Genomic DNA, 19,497 nt, shown 5'->3' with positions numbered 1-19,497 from the left:
TTATAAAAAAAGAAAAGATGTAATGTGGAACTCCAGTGATAGCGTTAAGCAAAGAAGTACTTGCAGTTCCCTTTCATCAATTGCTCAACTTGTAAATTCCACTACATCCTGTTACAACCCTTACCAGGACCACATCACAGCCTGTTTTAAGTAAAGGGGTTTTGACTTCAGAGAAAGAGTAGGATGGAACTGTATCCTGAGAGAAAAGGACTCTACTAGCAAATTACCTGCTATGCTAAGAGACAAGTAAAAATCTATGAACTGTGTGAGGAGTTACCTGAGACTGACATTAAAAAAAATAATAATAAAATAAAACAAAATAAAATAAAATAAAATAAAATAAAATAAAATAAAATAAAATAAAATAAAATAAAATAAAATAAAATAAAATAAAATAAAAAACCCAGCTGCTACTGTACTGTAATTTTTAACAATTTCCCTTGTCTTCCCCACTAGTGATGTAATTAAAATGATCTTGTAGAGACATATAGATGAAAAAGGCAAGATATGCTTCCTGGAGCAAAGGCTCACTGACAAGAAATCAAGTAATAAATAGAGACATCATTATTTTCAAGGCAAGATTTTAATAAACTGGGCTATATGTTTCCTGGACTGAGAATTCTTTTCTTCTGCTCACATTTCCAAGTAAAGACTACAAGCAGATAGATCATTTTGTCCATGTACAGTTTCTGCTGAATATATAAAAATCTACTGAAGATTAACCTTCAGTTCACAGCACACTACTCTCATTTGAGGCTGTAAAGATCAATGGTAATATTGAAGCTGATTGAGCTGACCTATACTCCTGAAATTTAGCATGGGAAGTGCTGTAAAAGTAGAGAACACTTGGGGTAGCTGTGAAAAAGACCCGAGCTAGCAGCAAACCTGTGGGTGAACAGATTTTTGAGTCTCTGAAACTTGCATTTTCTTTTAAACGAGATTTAGCATGTGTCATGAGATCAGATAAAGACTGGATACTTTAAACATGCGGATGTTTGGCTCATCAGTTCTAGAGTCTAAAAACTGATGATAAACAACTGTATTTATGGAACAGAAACTACTGTTGTCCCTGTAAGTTATGAAACAAGACTATTTATATAACATAAAAAACCACAGTGACGAAAAAAAGATTCTTAATATGACTAAATCAATCATTGAGTTGCATCTCTTGTACATCCTTGTGAAACACATAGCTCCTGGAGACAGCAATCACAGGTGAGAGGAAAAATAACTACAGCAACAACAGTTATATTAGTGCTGCCAAGGTATGAATGAAATAAAAGCAGCATCCCCGTTCTACATCATCCTTACTTGTGTAACAACATGCTTTCAAAATGAATTTGAAGCTTACCATCAACAATGCCCTCATGAAGAGATCCATATCGGCTGTATCTGTGAGTAGGTGAATGCTGACAATGTCCGCCCCGCTGCGGTCAGCTCCTATAGACACACGACTTGCATCTCCTCCAAAGCTAGCAATGTTCTGCTGCACCCACTTCAGAGCTGCCAACTGATCCAAAAGGCCAGCATTTCCACTCACCTCAGAAGAGCCTGTTGTGGGAAATAAAGAAATATGAGAAGAAATTAACCTAAAAACATTTGATTTTTTCATTAATGTTACATTTTTAGCAGCTCTTGCAGCTGGACCTTGATACCAGAGCATAAGAGGATGGAGTAGTCTTTTCCATAGTTTAAAAGTCTATAGATATCTCTTCCAAGGTCACAGATTTATTTATTTATTTATTTATTTATTTTACAAACAAACAAAAAATCACAACAAAACAAAAAAAGCTCTCCATGCTAGCATACAATGCTCTGGGCCTTGTTCAGTTAAGATACACATCTGGTACAGATCTGGTGAAAGTGAGAGATGATAGATACCAGAACTGTAAACCTAAAATTTGAACTCATCTACCAAACCAAGGGTAGTTACCATGCTTCCTTATTTGTTAAACCCCTGAAATAATCATTGCTCCAGTTTTTAAGCTTCATTTAGATGCCTCATAGGAGGAGACATGAATCCAGGCTCGGGCTTAAAATGAATTAAAACCAAGCAAAAATCAGTGTTTGCTAAATTCATTTGACTATTTCTCTGGAGTACATCTTATTGCATCTTTCCTGTATCTCTTTTTCACCTAGCCTGTCTTTTATGTCATTTATGTCACAACATCTTTGATTTCTTTAACCATACTTACAAGTAATACCTCTAATTTATAATATCTCAGTATGTATACTTTCAGATTGACCTATGTCCAACTGATAGAGGTATGAAGTGTAAGTATTCATATTTTTGTTCCCATTAAAATGAAAAATAATTGTATATTTTTAATATTTAGCCATCACTACTGAAAAGACTACCTTATTTTCAACACCACCCAGTGGTAAACTGATATTTCAATTAATAGAAAACTAATGTTGAAAACATCTGGTCATGTAACCTCCCTAGTCCAGCTGAAGTTTATATCAATAAAAGCAGAAAAAAAATAATTCCTACACAGTCTCTAAGAAAGGAAGACAGAATGATTATTCATTCACTATCTACTTCTTTTTAATCCACAATGAACCATTCATTCTTAATGATTCAAAATTATCCACATCTAAAACTAGAAAAAAAGCCAAGAGAAAACAGAAAAGTCGGGAATAGAAGCCTAACTCAAACTATTTGTTTATTCCATTGCCAAGATCAAATAGCACACTTTTAAGGAGTAAACTCAAAGACGCAGTACACTAGGGAAGCGAAAGTACAGATAGTGGAATGAAAAGCTGAACCTTGGTGGACAGTTAACCCTTTCTTAGGTTAAGAATGATTGAAAGCATACATCCTGTAGAAGATATCCACACAACTACTGTAATGAATTACTGAGATATCACAGACTAATTTAGAATAGAATACAGAGGAGACCAGATGATTGATATCCTTGCAGTTCTTAAAGATACCCATATCACAATAGCTGTCGCTATAATTGTCCTTTCAGGAGGACAGACGAAGTGAATAAATGGGAACTACAACCTTCTGCCTATAGTCATAGTTTTAACTGATTAAGCCAAGCCACAGCAGTTAAACAATGGAGGAAATACTTTCCTTGCCTTAGTGCTTAGGGGTTTTTTTGAGTTTGTTCTGCCCACAGTGATCAGTTCCCACAGTTCTCAGTCCAGCAACGAAGCCACCCTGTGCTGTTAAAAAAAAACCAACTCATTTCAAGGGCTTGCTGCAGGCCTCACAAGAACTCCCCAGAGGAAGTGAAATCCATGTAAATGTTTTAGCCATATTTTGCCTCACTACCAGTAGGCTAAACAGCAAGACCAAGGAGGGAAATATAAATAGTTCCTTCTGGTTCTGGAGAAAAAAGCACAGGTTGTGATATGTACCATGCTGGGGAACTGATGCATGCACTGGCATTCACAGTAGTTAGAGCAAAAGAAATATATCTTTACATCTCAAGTGAATCTTTTTTGTTCCTAGAGAGATAGCCTTGGATATAAATCTCTTTTTGCAGGAAAATATCACATTCCTGGGACCACGGGAGAATGAAAAGAAACTGGTATTCAGAAGGAAGCAGACAATGTCAAACACATGCATTTCTGTTATTACCAAACTGGAGAAAAACAATAGTGCTAAATTGAAGCAAGAAGATCCTGTTTAATACGACATCATGGACTCTTTTACAAGAAGTAGGCCTAAAAATGTGACCACGTTCTCTATACCCTTGCCATCCAAATCACTGGCAACTCACCTTAGCTTTTCTGGAAGCAAAGTTATAGGTAAAAACACTAGTAAGAATGTGACTAGTAGAATAGTAGAACTATTTGCAGCTTTAATGGGTGACAGGAAATTAAATTAAACTCTCAGTATATTTAAAAGAATAAGTGAGTTTTAACTCCCTACAAAAAAACATGTCAATAGGAGGCCAAAACCACTGCAGACATAAAAAATCAAACAAGCAACAATGAAATCTGATGTGTTTTTTTTTTTTTTTTTTTTTTTTTTTTTTTCACTATCCTTTCTCCCCAAAAACCTCAATTTAAACCCTTCATTTCCAGTTTTGCAATTTATGGCAAGTCAAAAGGGAAGATTCAGAACTTTGTTTAGTTGGACAATGAAATCTATATCTCTTAGAGGACCATAACTTTTGCTTGTAGTTTCAGGACCTTCTAACAGCCCTGTTCCTAATGTCCCCACAATCTTAAGTGTGAACTCCTTCCCCTTTGAAAATTGTAGCAAAGGTCCAGGATTCACCCAAGATTTTAAGCAAAAATGAAAACATCCCTGAAATATCATTAAGGGTTTGGTTTCAATCTTGAGATTTGAGCCAGCTTGAAAAATTTAATTGAAAATCTCCAGTGGGTACTATTCATGTCCAGAGAAGAAGTTAGTGATACTCCATCAGCCTGCAGTGGAGCAAAGAATAAAAATTGCAGTGGGAGCACTGCTTGCTGGAATTGGTATGACTGAAAATCCACATTGACTATGAGCCTGGTACAGATATATCTAACCCTCATGGACTGAAGGAGACATGGGGAGGCTGGAGTGTGACACTGAAAGAATGTTTAGGGCTTCCCATGAATGTGGTGCTTAGCCTGTTCCTTGAAAACAGTCGCCTTGCTTGCTCCACTTCCCTCAGGACCAACAGGATTTTCCTAAATGCACACCAAGGATTTCCAGTGGGGGAAGAGGACAAAAGACTGCACTTGTTCCTGGCCCCACCTCAAGAGTTCAAAGGAGAATGTTCCTGAATACTCCTACCCAACACATGGTCCAAAGCTGCTGTAGCAAGCCACCTCTATCTGAAGGTTTGCAGCAATGTCAATTCAGTACAACAAATGCTCATGTACTGCTTTTGTGGGACATGAATGCAGATCCCTGTGAAACGGAGGTTGGAAAATTCCTCCTGCTCCCTATACTATGGACTTCAGTATAAATGCTGCTATGAAATATTCAGCCCAGCTAGCAGTTTCCACTTAGGAAGAAAGCTAGGTGAGATTCACAAGGTTGAAGGAGGGTAGTGAGTAACGCGTAGGCAGTGCTGCGTAATGGAAGCTTGCAAAACATATATCCACACTTCATTTGGCTCTAGCCAGAATGTAGCCACAGTATCACTTTCATAAGCATCCGCTTTGCAGTGATGAAAACTGTGATTCTTTCCCCAGATACACCTATTACCAGCTTCATATCTAAATGACTAAGGAGTTTGTAGTTCCAGGCCTCTAGATACTGAATGAAGAACAGGCTTTGCTGGGAGTGAGCTTTGAACAAAAAAGGACAACAGAAAAGGGAAACAATGTGAATAGCTGCATCAATAACCCCAAACAAGGCAAAATTCACCCAGTGTCACCAACAGTGGATATTCAAAAGAATTATGCTGCAAAGTATGCTGCATGTATGCAAAGTATGCATGATTTGCAAGCATGGAAAAAACTGCTAAAGGTTACAAAGCTACTGAAGTGTCTACTGGAGAGAAAAAGGATTGTCTGCCACACTGAGGAAGTCAAACTCCTCTTGCAACTGTTGCATTTTCCCACTATGGTTCTTTACCTTATATTCCCTTTCCCCAGCCAGAACTAAACAATGGTAGAAAGAAAAGCATTCCCTACTTGCTTAAACAAGCATATCTAATAAAAGAGACACACACACACACACACAAACCACACACACAAAGACCAGACATCACCACCAAAAGGTTTAGGGAAATGTGAATATGCATTTTCATGTGTACGTACCTCTTTGCACAACACAAAATCCTCTGTACAATGGGAATTTGTATATATATATATTTTAATAGCAATTGGTTTTAGCAGGTAATAGAACAGCAAAAGTGTCCTTTACACTGGATTATAGGAAAAGGGATGGAAAAATAGAAACTGTGGATTTGCAGTCACATCTGTGACAGTAAAAGGGGCTAACAGAATTCTTAAACAGCAAGTCCTTCAGAGGAAACATGAGGGTGCTAAATATGAGTACAATATACCTGAAGCACTGTGCTCAGCTCTGGGGCCCCAGCACAAGAAGGAAATGGATGTATTAGAATGAGTCCAGAGGAGGGGCCATGAAGCACCTCAGGGGGTTGGAGCACCTTTCCTTTGAAAACAGGCTGAGGGAGTTGGGGTTGTTCAGCCTGAAGAAGAGAAGGCTCCGGGAAGACCTTACAGTGCCCTGCCAGTGCCTAAAGGGGCCTACAGGAAAGCTGGGAAAGGTTCAGTGATAGGACAAGGAGTAATGGCTTTAATCTAAAAGAGGTAAAATATAGATTAGATATAAGGAAGAAATTATTTCCTCTGAGAGTAGTGAGGCATTGGCACAGGTTGCCCAGAGAAGCTGTGGATGCCCCATCCGTGGAGGTGTTCAAGGCCAGGCTGGATGGGGCTTTGTGCAACCTGGTCTGGTGGGAAGTGTCCCTACCCAGGGCAGAGGGGTTGGAAATGTATGGACTTTAAGGTCCCTTCCAGCCCAAACCATTCTGTGATTCTGTGATAAAGCATTAGCATAATGTTGTGGATGGAAAAGCTGAAAGTCAGAAACCTTGAAAACCACATCCACAGTAACACACCACTGAAATTATAAGTAAATGTAATACATAACCTATTTCAGTGTGTCTCCACAATACCTGGTATCCACAGTTTCATTTGCAAACAGAAGTCTAGCTCGATATAGATGTTTATTCTTGTCTCTTTGCCTCTTCGTCTCCATCCTCTCTTCTTTCCCTTCTGATCAAGTTCCCATAATTCCCCCCCCCCCCCCAGTAAAGCCAAAGCCAAAGACTTCTGAAAAGTCTTAACCTTTTTTTTTTTTTTTAACAGAGGCGTCTAAGAACGTAATTTAGCCCACAGTTGTGTTCTAGAAATCCATCACTTACCTGTACTGAGGAAGCCAAAAACCCCAACCCTGTAGCTTGCTGTTACAACAATGGTGTTACTGATTGCAGCGAGGTATGAGCCATCTATGGTTGTCTTTCCTGCTTCAGTGTTGCCACTCCCTCCGTTGTGGAAGAACAACAGCACCGACATGTTTTTGACCTGTAGTGATAAACAATCAGGTTGGTATCTCCTTTTGTAGGTCACTGATGAGAACACCATCTTCCCCTTAAAATTATCTTAGCCATTCGTAACTCTTTAACAGTGAGCGCAACGAGATGATATTTGGCCATCTATCTGTAACTCGAGGACATAACTGTCCACAATGAACTGCACACCATTTAAGAGCACCCTGAATCCTATGCCCAGTATAAAGAAGACCTAACGGCACAACTCTGTTGTTCCAATAAACTGCTCTACCAGGTTAGCTCAAGGCAAACCATCCCTTAATTGGCCACTGAACATTTGGTAGACTTGTCTTTGCTGTAACATTTCTTTATAGAAACACTCATGACAAGTTCAGACAACTGGGAAACCTGAGAAGGAACAGACCTGTTGGGTAGATCCTTTGTGTGCAGGACCAACTCAATACCTTTGCAGGGCTGATTTCTCCTCTCCAGTCTTCAGCACTCAAACATTCAGCCTAGTCTCACTTGACAAGACCCTAGCCTTGTCCCTTCATAATTCCCCATGTAGACTTTCCCTTCCTAGATATACAGATGGATCCTGCAGGGAGAACTCGTGCCTGCACTGGAGAGATTTGTGCCTGCACTGGAGGGTTTTCTGCACTGAGACAACCCAGCAGCACTACCAGCATGGGAAGGAGCTATAATTGGCTGCTGCTCCTTGCAGAGCTAACTGATTTCCCTCAGAAACAGGATTTTTCCCAAAGCAGGACCACATCAGTGTGCACCCTTCTGTCGTGGTTCCGCTCAAGTGGGCAGCCGAGCTCCACCACAGCCGCTCTCTCACTCCCCCTCCTCAAAGAGGAATGGGTAGAAAATATGTGAAAAGGGCTCAAAGGTTGAGATAAGGATGAGAAAAACATGCAGTAATTATTGTAATGGGCAAAACAGACTCGGCATAAGGAGATAGTAAGATTTATTGCTTATTACTAACAAGCTAGAGAAGTGAGAAACAAAGGAAAGAAACCAAAAGCACCTTCCCCCCCCATCCACCCTCTTCCAACTCCTCCCCCCGAGCGGCGCAAGGGAATGGGGGAATGGGGGTTATGGTCAGTCTACAGCACTTCTTCTCTGCCGCTCCTTCTCGGTCACTCTCGTCCCCTGTGCTGTGGGGTCCCACCCACGGGACACAGTCCTTGATGAACTGATCCAGCGTGGGCTTCCCACAGGCAGCAGCTCTTCCAGAACTGCTCCAGATATGGGTCCGTACCACGGGGTCCATCCCTCAGGAGAAAACTGCTCCAACCTGGCTCCCCCACTGGCAGCAGCTCCTGCCAGGTCACCTACTCCTGTGTGGTCTCCTCTCCATGGGCTACAGTTCCGGCCCAGAATCTGCTCCAGCAGGGGTCTTCCACAGGTGGCAGCCTCTGTCGGTGCAGGGCCACCTGCTCCACCGTGGTCTCCTCCACGGGCTGCAGCGTGGAACCCTGCTCCACCGTGGTACTCCATGGGCTGCAGGGGGACATCCTGCTTCACCATGATCCTCACCACAGGCCGCAGGGGACTTCTGCTCCGGCGCCTGGAGCACCTCTCCCCCTCCTTCTACACTGACCTTGGCACCTGCAAGGCTGTTCCTCACTCCTTTCACTCTCCCAGCCGCTGTGTGGCACAGCGTTTTTTTCCCTGTCTTAAATATGCTTTCACAGAGGCGCAAAACAACATCGCTTATTAGCTCAGCTCTGGAAAACAATGGGGCCCTTACCAAACATTGGGCAGCTTCTAGATCCTTCTCACAGAAACCACACCTATGGCCCCCTACTACCAAAACCTTGCCACGTAAACCCACTACACCTTCTCAACACATGCAGCTGGGCTGCTGCTGCATGACCAGCACAGCAGCAGAGCTGCCCAGAAGGCTCCACCAGATTACAGATCCACCAAGATGACACTCAGAAGAAATACCAGTGAAACATCCTAAATTTTACATCCAGCACTTTCAACCCCTATTGCCCTCTTTAGTACCATCCTGAAGGAGGCTCCTCTGCTCAGCAGCACCATCACACACATGTACACACATCCTGCTTCTTGCTTTGGCAGCTGGTGGTGTTTTTCAAAGAAGGGCTGGTGGCCCCTGCAGCAGCATCAAAGTACATCTGAGGTTTGTTTTTCCCTGAAGCTAGAAGGCACTGAGCTCTGCTGTCATTTTTTGGATGGAACTTAGCTAAATACAGCAATCCTGTCTGCTCTGGCAAAGGAGGTTTCCAGCAAAAATGCGACTGGCTGTACAGGAAGAGGAGCAGCAGAGAAGAGATGGTTGCAGCCTCCTGCAAAAGTACATGAGACAAGCTGTCCTCAGCTGCCCTTAATTTGTCACAATTCTGTGTGCTGAAATGGCATCCCTACCTCCCCTCACTCGTCTAGCTGGGTAATTATTTCAGAGGCATCTTATGAACACCATAATGTTATCAAGAAACACCCAAAAATTGCAAGCACTGAAATGTGCTGTTCTCAGGAACTTCTGATTCTGAAGAGAAGTTGCCTCATCCACTGCACCTTGCCACTGGTTCCCATTTCTGCACAGCACACAGCATGGACAGAAAGTAAAGATGAAGGAAATGGGGAAGCAAAGATGAAAGAACTTGTTTTCACATGGAAATTCATTCTAAAATGCAATCACATTGAGACACATCAGCAGAGTGGTCAAATGTGATGTCAAGCCTGCTCTGTCCCCTCAGCTCACCACTGTTAAGCCTGAGTTTGGAAATGGGCATTTCCTGTATGTCCTCATCCTGCATAACACCCTGACCTCCAGCTGCCTTGTAAGGCATATATTACAGTATGTCAGGCAACTTTACTCAACACTGTACTGAAGAAAAGATAAGAAAGCTGAAAACAAGAGAAAAAAGTTAGAGGGCAAAACAAAGCCTGCTGCAACATATATGGAGCAATTTAGGGGAAGATGCAGCACAAGGGCTGTGCGCTGTGTTTGGAAGTAGCATCCCCATTTTTAGTTTGCATGAAGCAATGACAGACCCCTCTCCTACATAAAGGTAAATTTTCATGAAAAATAATTTGAGCTTTAATCCCAAGGGACTGCAGTCTCAGATCTCATGAATTTAGGCATTTGTGATGAAGGCTTTTAAAAATGACTGCCTTCCCATTTCTTGTTAGGCTTTTTAACAGCATAGCACAAGTATTTTTATGCTGTAATTGAACTATGCTTCAGACAATGAAACAATTGATATCATCTCTCTGTATATATTTGGTAGCCTATATATATACATATTTACATATTTACTATACATTAGCTGCTGGATAATTTATTTTGAATGCAAGTAGATTTCCCCCAGGTTCTCAACCAAAATTCAAGCAAGCACTGCAGTTAAATCCATGAGGTGGATAAGCTATCAAGGCAGAAGAAACCCATGGCCTTAACTAAAGCCTACTGACTTCTGCTGCAGCTTCTTCACCCACCATCACTTGATTGCTAACTCAGATGGAGCACCACTAGTGACAGTGCAAGGCTCCAGCAAGGCCCACTGGCCTCTGGGATGAGCAGGGCCACCACATTCCTCACAGACAGGCCACAGTTGCCACATGGCTACTGCTCAGCACAGGTTTTTGCATGGTACTTAGCAATGAAATGCAGACGGACGCACTTTGAGACGTAAAATCTGTGCAAAGACTTCCAGCTGGGACACGGTCAGATGCCTCCTGCTTGCTTAGCTAGCAGGGGATTTCTTCTGGGGAAACCAGCAGCTCTGCTGTGGTCCCGTGCCTGCAAGGGCTTAGGCTACACGTGCTACCACTCAATGGGGAGAGAGGCTGCAAGTCAGCTCTAAATCTTTAGACTAAGGCTTTATGATATTCAGTACCATCTTCTCTGTGCTACTATAGAACACTTAATGAGTGATAATTAATGCAGGGATCGATATGAACCAGGCAACCTGCAGTGCTTTTAACAGCCTACAGTATTGCTCTGTAAGGAATTGAGTACACAAGAGATGCAATAAGGATGGGCATAACATATGAGGTGGACAAGATAAGGGGAGAGGTTATGGTTTCTCTTCTTATTTAGTGAAGAGTTTCAAGCTTTAATCTTGTATTTTAAGCCTTTGCACATCAAGCTGAAATGCAGCTTTGTTCTAATAGTGTGACAGGTGGTAATGGTTATAGGCGGAAAAAAGTACCTCAGGAGTGCCAGTTTTATTTGGAAGGTTGTGTGGTACACGTAGCTATGGAGGCAAAATGAGGTGATGTCATTTGTCTTCTCCAGGGCTTGACACTTAAAGAGTCCTTCGGTGGCAGGAACTAGTGCCCAGACTACGCTCTTGCTCAGGCTCAAAATGCTACTGAATGAACTCTGCGTTTGCTGCTCTCCAGGAGATTTTATATTTGATATTTACTAGCAATTTAACTTTCCATGGGCTGAAAATATAAAATTATAGCTCTCCATATGCGAGTTAAAAATGAAGCTCACCACAAAAAGAAACAGGAAAATGCCATGCCTTTTGCTCCCAGCTACTTCTGCAAAAACAGAGGTTTTGGTTCTCTCTTAGGCTAGACTTAGGCATGTGAAACAGTGACTTGACCAGACCTGCTTCTACCTCACAATAGTACAAAAGAGAGGAGGGATTAAGTCCACATCACTGCTAACGAGAACAGAAATGCCTATTTATTCTATCAGATGGTAGAAAATACAGTGCTTTTCAAATAAGGTAAATGGAGATGGCAAACTGCCTGAGACAGCAACCTGATGTTTTCAATAAGCAGTGACTGCACTCGACACAAAATGACAGTCTGGGACTGCAGGGAGAAAATACTTGGTCTTTCTATGATTAAATGGGTCTGCACAGGACTGTGCGCTCTGCTGTCAGCTCAGTAGCTAGACCAGCTCTTTCCAGACACATAGTATGACAGACACAAATTTCTGTCACCTTCCAAAAATGAATGCTACTGCAGAAATAAAAAACCCATTCCTGTACTCTGGGCCCGCTCTTCAATGGGATTCACATGTTACTCAGTGTCCTTCTTCCCAGCCCTCAGGGATTTGGCTGATCATCTAAGTCTGGCTCTAACTTGAAATTTTATTTTATATTTGTTTAGAATGAGAAATCCAAGAGTGACAATTTCTCAGATTGCATCATTAACCCAGTCGTCTTTTAAAGCTCTGTTTTTATTCTACTTGGACAGGACACAAATTAAGCATTGCTTGCTACCCTCATTCCTTACCATAGCCCCCATGGATGCAAACAGGGAATGGTAAAGAGGAGAAAAACCACCTTGTGCTGCTGCTCAACTGGTGGTAAGCGTTGGTGTGATGTGTTGTGTTATCGTTCACGGGACAAACTGCGTAATTTCAGGGACATTTCTGTCCCTTCTTTCTTCTCCTTTGCTGCCACTTTCCTCTTGTGTTTTGTTTCCCTTTTTGTCTCTCATTTCTAGCCTTTTAATTTTCTACCCTCCTCATTACCCAAGGCAGCTAAGTGAAAGCCCATAGGGAATAAGTTTACACCAGTAAAGACATCAGAGTGTTTAATTTAACTGTGCAGTGCTTTGTGAACATCCCATGAAAAACAATCATTCACGCAAATTAAAAGTGCTCTGAAAAGGGACAATGCTAAGCTACAAAAATAATTCAACTTGTCTCCTACTTACTGTGGTGACAGGAACAAAGACGTTAAGATATAAGCAGTCTTCACTGACAAAGTATGACGGTGCCTCTCCATCCCCTGGTTGCCAGCAAGTTGACCTACAGAAACAGATTGAGAAAATTTCAACAAAAAGTCTTGTACTATTTTTCCACTGCTGCTATTTCCTTATATTTTGATGGATTGTTTAAATTTACAAAAAATCTTTAACTCTGTAATTAACTTTAACTCAATCACATTTAAAATTATGCCCCCTACTTACACCTCAGTAAGAAATAGGCAGGTTTGCAAACATATGTACAAATGCAAATCAAACAACCAACATAAAAAAAGACATCGTATTTTTATGACCATAATCCTTCCCTAGGAAATCAGAACCATTTTTAAAAATTAGGACTAGAAAATTATCCCCAGAAAGAGAAGTTCTGCTGAGGTAGACTGCACACCTATGCAATCCAGTCTTTTGCTGAAATGCTTTTTTTTTTTTTTTCCCTAATGGTCTGTGGCGTACATATGTAAAAATATGGTAAGAATAAAATTTTAAATCATTTTAAAAAATCTGTTTGTCTAGCAATGTTAAAATAGCCTTTCAATAGGAATTCAGCCAGCTGGCCACATGCAGAAAATCATTTTCCAGCCACCATCCATATGATATTCATATGCTCAAGATTGCTCCACAGCACGAAGCAAGTGGATGACTTTTGCAGTTCAAATGCAAGCTATTTTGAAGCCAGTTCCATCTCATTCACAGACGTATTTATATCATATAATGAATCATGTAAAAGTGTCATAAATTATTAGGGAAGGAGCTAACAAAAGGCTATGGAAAAGACAGTACTATCTCGCAGAATTATTTCTAATCATTATTTTTGACTCCCTTGTAAAATGTCATACTGAAGGTGAAATTTAATTAAAAATTACAAGGAAAAGGACAAGCATTAGTTTAATTCTACAAAGTCGTCCATAAGGGAGATTCTCCATAAGGTGATGTTACTCAACATCTCTCATACTGCCATAGATAAGGACATATCTCCAACCAAAACTTCTCAAGTCATTTTAGGCAGAAAAAATACAAATCCCCAGGTAGAACCCCAGCTAGAATTACCAGCACAGTGTTCCACAGTACAGCAGAACTCGCTACCTGTGCTTACAGCTATTTCTTTAATTTTTGGCATCTGATCAGGAGTCCCAGCACCACCAGCTCCCAGGACCAACTCATGCCAAGACTGACTCCGAGGAAGGGCTGCTACCTGCTGAGGCAGGTCCACAGCAATTCCAGCAGCTGGACATTTTAATTTTTATTTTTTGGAAGTCTTTGATCAGGTTCAGGTTGATAAACAAATATTTCTCTTTGGCAATATTCTAATGTGAATTTATTGTATAAAAATATTGTGCAACACCAATATACTAAGAAATATATTTGTCAATGCTTTTTGTATACATGGAGGTTGAAGTGCCTGTAATTCTCCAAGCTAAGCTCAAATATATACATATATATTTAATCTTAAATAAATAATGCAAGGTAATGGTAAAGCATTCCACTGGCCTAAGGAAGCACTGAGAATTCAATGGATAGAAGCAGACTAACCAAGGTCCCTATACTGCTCCTCACTGCAACACCAGGCATTGTCTTCAAAGAGAGCCAATGTAGGCAGATGAGTCTTACCAAAATCCTGGCAGACACCATTGTATGTCTGCATGCACAAAGAGTGGAGGGTGCATGTGTTAACATCACCATGCAGCTGAAGAAACAAAAGGCCACGATCTCACCAGATCCCTCCAACGTACACAAGTCTGTGTGCCTACTGTGGTTATGCTGTTAACACCCCCACAGCTCAGGTGCAACCTGAAGGATGAGACCACCAAAGGGCAAATGCTCTTTCAGCTCCCCACGATAAGGCTGTAGGTCTTTTCACTTAGTTTCAGGATTTACTAGAAACTTCTGGTGACAAGTCCTGAGTAGTGGAGGGACCAAACAGCTTCCACGTCTCTTAAATTTGTAGTTTCCTCAGGATGTGTTTCTACCAAAGCAGCAGTGGGTGATTTATATCAGGTCTGCAGAGTGCCATCCTCCCTCCAAGCTCCCTTGCAAAATCTCTCTCTTCTTAAGCATGTAAGCTTTTGGCCAGATCTGCCAGCTCATGTAGCTTGTCACTGATTACGTACACATGCCTCTCGGTACAGGGATTTGAGCAGGACTGCATGGCCAGCTGTGGCCAGGAGGATAACACAGAATCTCAGTAGACCTCAGGTTAGTATTCACTGTCTTGGAAGCACTTTGGTCAACATAGCTCAGTTCTCAGCCCTAACTTCTGGAATCCCCTCTAAAAAATGTTCACCAAATCCATCTGCTTCTCTCCTTTTCACTGTTTTTCTCTTCTTTTCACTGTTCAGTCTGCTGTGTCTTGTTTTTTTGGTATTTTTTAATCATTTTTTTTCCCTAGCAGATCTTCAATCTTCCTGCCTGCTAGGGAACAGTCAGCTTTTTAACCGATAGGAATGTGATGAGCTATCAGCTCTCTTGTATCAACTTCCTGTGTACGTGTACAGCATAGCTTGCTCAGGAGTGTTTTGCATGCTCTGTATTTTGCTTTCTATGAGATGCACTATGAGAAAGACCCTTGTTCCTAGCTATTGCCACATTTCTATTTGCTGTTTTTTTTGTTTTGTTTTTTTTTGTTTGTTTGTTTGTTTGTTTGTTTAAATCCACAGTCCCGATACATTCCACAGTGGATATATTCTTAGTAGTGTCACTCAAACCCTGTTTTATTTCATCAAGGAATACACAGTCACAACTTGTTATTTCAGCTTACTAAAGCAGTGGCATTCAGACCCATATCATAAGACTAAATGAAACACAAACATGCACACAAATGCCATTTCCATAATATACCTTCAACATAAACTTCGTAAACCTACTGAGCAGTGGTGTCAGCCCTGAAAGGCAGAGCTAACCACCAGGAAACATTAGACATAGGGACTTCGGAGAAATTTAGCCCATGCTCTAATGTGGTTCCTATGTCTTGTTTCCCCTTAATGTTTCCCCTTGAACATAAAATGTTCAGAGCTTCGGTACTTCCAGCTGTTTTTGGACAGAAAAGCCTATTTGAGTCCTGACCTAGATAAAACAAGGCTGAGAATATCTTCATTAGACCACAGCTTCTGATTAAACCAGCATTAAAGTGCCCATTTGATCCAATGTTCTACAAATTTATAGCTTAGCAGGAACAAAATATTATTCTTTGAATATAATACGTACTCAGAATTAAATTAGATTGACAGTATACACTATGTATGGAGTTATTAATAGATTCAAGGGAATGTACTGAAAGTTGCCTTTTTTCTTCGGTTGCTTGCATGTGTTACCATATAGATAGAGAAATTATTCTTTTTGCTAAACGTAGTCCCAAAGTTCTATTTATCTGTATGCTACAGGTTCTTTTTGCAAGAAAGAACGTGAATAACTTGGTCATGACTCCAGCTACTTTCCTACACCTGGGTGAAACAATTGGTTCTGCAGATGCTCACAGGACTTCCTTACCGAGCCACAGTAGCATTCCAGGTTTCCACCCAAGCAAATGGCTCTGGAGGATTGAAGCGCCTCTCTGCAAGGGGAGGTGCAGCGTAGGGAATCCCAAGGAACTGGCTGATATTTCTCCACTCTGAGCCGATGCGCACCACCTGGGATTTGCCGATCAAGTCTCCATGGGATGGAATGTACACAGATGGGGTTAAATCTGATTCAGAGATAGGCAGGAATAAATCTGTTGGATAGTGGGGAGGAACAAAGGAAAAATCATTTTCTTATTTAAGTTAACATCATTTTATAAATGAAAATAAACAGTTTTAAATTCAGGCAAATGGAATTAGGTGTCTAATTCATTTCTGTAAATGGAACACAGATAAATTTATGTTGTTCTCTCCCTGTAAAATACTTCATACTGTGCTACATGCTAGCTACTGGATACAAACATGTAACTAATGTGCTTTCCAAACACTTTCGCAAACATTTATTTCATATTAGATATCACATTAGAATATATACATAAGAATTTTTACCAAAAGAAAAAAAAAAAAAAAAAAAGATTTTCAGATTCTTCCCCATTCCCAACTCTAAAAAGCAAGACACTAAACCTCTAAATATTTATTTCAGGTCAGAGAGAAGAAAGGTTATTATTCATTTGGGCTGTCACCAGGACAGATTTGCATTCCAGTCTCCTTAATTTTAATTGCAGAAAATTAAGAAATATTCCTCAGTTTCATCTCTTTTGTTTTGTTTTTAATATGTGGATATCAACCATTGTCCATATATACAAAAAATAAAAAGAAACTTTTCAATAATGCCTTTTCTTAAAACAAAGCTAAGTGATACCTGGTATTAATCCACTTTCAAATCAATTATTTGGAACCAAATTTTAAAGCACATGACTAAAGACAAAGCTGTTCATAAATACACCCAAGCTAGCTTTTGCAACTCAGTCTGTGATTTTGTTTCATTTGATAATGATAAATCCCTTTTTCTCTCATTGAGTTTGAACCTAGAAGCTTCTCATCAATTGGCAATTCTTCACAGAAACCTTGGTGAGCTGAAAGAAAATATTTCTCCTGTTTCCCCATATTGTTACTTGGTTTCTCATAAAAGAAATAATCAGTGCTATAGCAGAACAAAGTGTTTAAAAACAAACAAAAAAACAAAACTAAACTAAAAAAAAAAAAAAAAGAACGAACTTCGAGCTCCAAATACGTACATTGCTAAACAACAAAACATTTAGCATTCCACACAACTTCTATTTTTCTCTGAAACTATTTTCAGTTATGTAAAAATGTTAGATGAACTTGATTTTTTGGGGGGTGTTGTTGTTTTTTGTTTTCCTCTAGAAATGGTCTTTAAGACTTTCAATTAACAGTGGGTTTTCAACATTATTTGTGTTATTCACAGCTTTTTTAAAGGAAGAACATAAAGAAACAGCTACTGCAGATGACAAGGGAGGAGCTTGACTTTCATTAATTTTTTTTTTTTTGGTTGGATGGCTGGTTTTACCATTCTCCACTTTCCAAAACCTCTTGTATAGACTAAACTATTTTATGCTTCAGTGAGTAACATTTTTTTAAATAAAATCTATCCGGGGACATTTTTCCAACCTGTTTGGCTATAATTCCACTAAAACAGCAATGGACACCTGTCCAGGAGACTTCCATAATTCTTTATGTTTACTGAGTATTTCCTTACACTCTCATTCACAAGAGTTGTGCTTGGGCCACCACCATTGAGTTCCTTCCATAACCTTAACCTGCTCTTACCTTGTCTCCTGTAGATGTATGTAGCTGGCTCTTTGAGTAAAACCTGACAGTTGTGCCCTTGCAGGCCATGTAAACATATCTGTGTGTCAGGGTAAAAAAGGCATCTTATTGCTGAAGGCTTGATTTCCAGTGTAACAACTGTACACGTCTGGTTCTTTGAACATGCTGTGAGGTGAAACATGAAGAGACAGAGCAAATAAAATGTGTTCTCAAAGTGTTTTGTATGACATTTATGAGATGCTTAAAAGAAAGGTTTCACAACAGGTCATGCAACAAGGATATGACTAAATTCTAAAGTATAGTAATGGGAGATAAAATGTCCCCATAATTCCCAAATGTTTTCCAAAATAGCCAGAGGTTATATTGGCTTTAAAAATGAGCATTACTGCAAGAGAACTGCTTTCATGTGTTTTAAGAGAAGAAAAAAATCTTCTAATAAAGTACTGAGAATCTCAACTGAATTCTTACTGTCTCCAGAGAGCCCCCAGTGAAGGTTCAGAATCATAAAAGTGACCCTCTTGCTCAACCTACCTTGTACTTTGTTACTGGAAAAGAAAAAAAAAAAGTCACACTGCTCACCCTCATAAGATGAGGACCATTTACTGCAGAATGTGATATTACGAGGATGATCTTCACAGAACTCTCTTCTGTACTACATGGGAACAATAACTTGACTTTTTCTTGTTTCTATCCTTCTGCAGCATTTGAGGATTTGCCATTTATAAACAGCTAAAGCACTCTGCTCTTTAGCCAAACTCCTGATTAAAGAAACTCCCTTTGCTGTTACTGCAGTCCAACTCCTGCTTCATCCCAGCTCTCAGTTAACATGCCCTCACACACTATAGCTACAAGTATTATATATACATTAAATAATGGTAGATGGTTCCACCATCTGCCTCACTCGTGTCCAGTTACACAACAGTACCCCTTAACTATTCTTTAAAAAAATAATGGCATCATCCCTTAATTTGCTATTGTATTCTCCCAATTGCCCAATGACTGAAAGAGAGGTCTCTGCGCCCAAGAGGTTTTAAAAATTATCCAACCACTGTATGGCATTTTATGTTTATTGTAACTTTCATTAGATAAACTGTTTAAGTTCCTATCCTAAAATTCAAAACCACTTTGACAGTCTTTAAAATAAATAAAATGAATATACCTATGTTGGTACAGGGTTGAGGGAAAAGAGGAGTAAGGAAGGAAACATTCTTAGTGTTCCATTCTCATGAACCAACATGCCCTGTAAAGTTATGGTGATTCATATCTTACCAGATAGACAAAAGTCTTTGGCAGTGGTGAAGTCATTAGATATATCCCTGCTTACTTGCACAACTTCAAAGTTGGAGATAGATGAATCCATGAGAACAGAGGATGCATTTAAGGGTTGCCATATATCCAAATAGTCTGTAAAATTAATTGTAAAAAAATAACTAGAAAATTAGTAAAAAAAAAAAAAAAAAAAAAAAAAAAAGAGGAAAATAATATAGAAGTAAAAGCACTGGGATGTTCTCTAATGAGAGATTTTCACCTTCAATTGCACCAACTGGGAATAAAATAAATATAAAATTAAA

The 19,497-nt window shown here is 40.0% G+C and overlaps 1 protein-coding gene across 1 annotated transcript in view; it reads right to left on the bottom strand.

Annotated features, from left to right (window-relative positions):
* The window catches only part of TG (thyroglobulin), a 156,707-nt gene that overhangs the window by 59,805 nt on the left and 77,405 nt on the right, over nucleotides 1-19,497 (bottom strand). The window contains exons 36-41 of the mRNA XM_032181163.1: nucleotides 19,196-19,330; nucleotides 17,927-18,091; nucleotides 16,167-16,389; nucleotides 12,633-12,726; nucleotides 6,852-7,011; nucleotides 1,352-1,551 (exon numbers count right to left, since the gene is read on the bottom strand). Of these exons, the coding sequence (XP_032037054.1) occupies nucleotides 1,352-1,551; nucleotides 6,852-7,011; nucleotides 12,633-12,726; nucleotides 16,167-16,389; nucleotides 17,927-18,091; nucleotides 19,196-19,330 (977 nt within the window). The remainder of the gene's footprint in view (nucleotides 1-1,351; nucleotides 1,552-6,851; nucleotides 7,012-12,632; nucleotides 12,727-16,166; nucleotides 16,390-17,926; nucleotides 18,092-19,195; nucleotides 19,331-19,497) is intronic.

The sequence above is a fragment of the Aythya fuligula genome, chromosome 2, assembly GCF_009819795.1.
Source record: "Aythya fuligula isolate bAytFul2 chromosome 2, bAytFul2.pri, whole genome shotgun sequence".
NCBI classification, from domain to species: domain Eukaryota; kingdom Metazoa; phylum Chordata; class Aves; order Anseriformes; family Anatidae; genus Aythya; species Aythya fuligula.
Note: the sequence above shows the minus strand (reverse complement) of the source record. Positions and strands in the feature narration are given on the sequence as shown.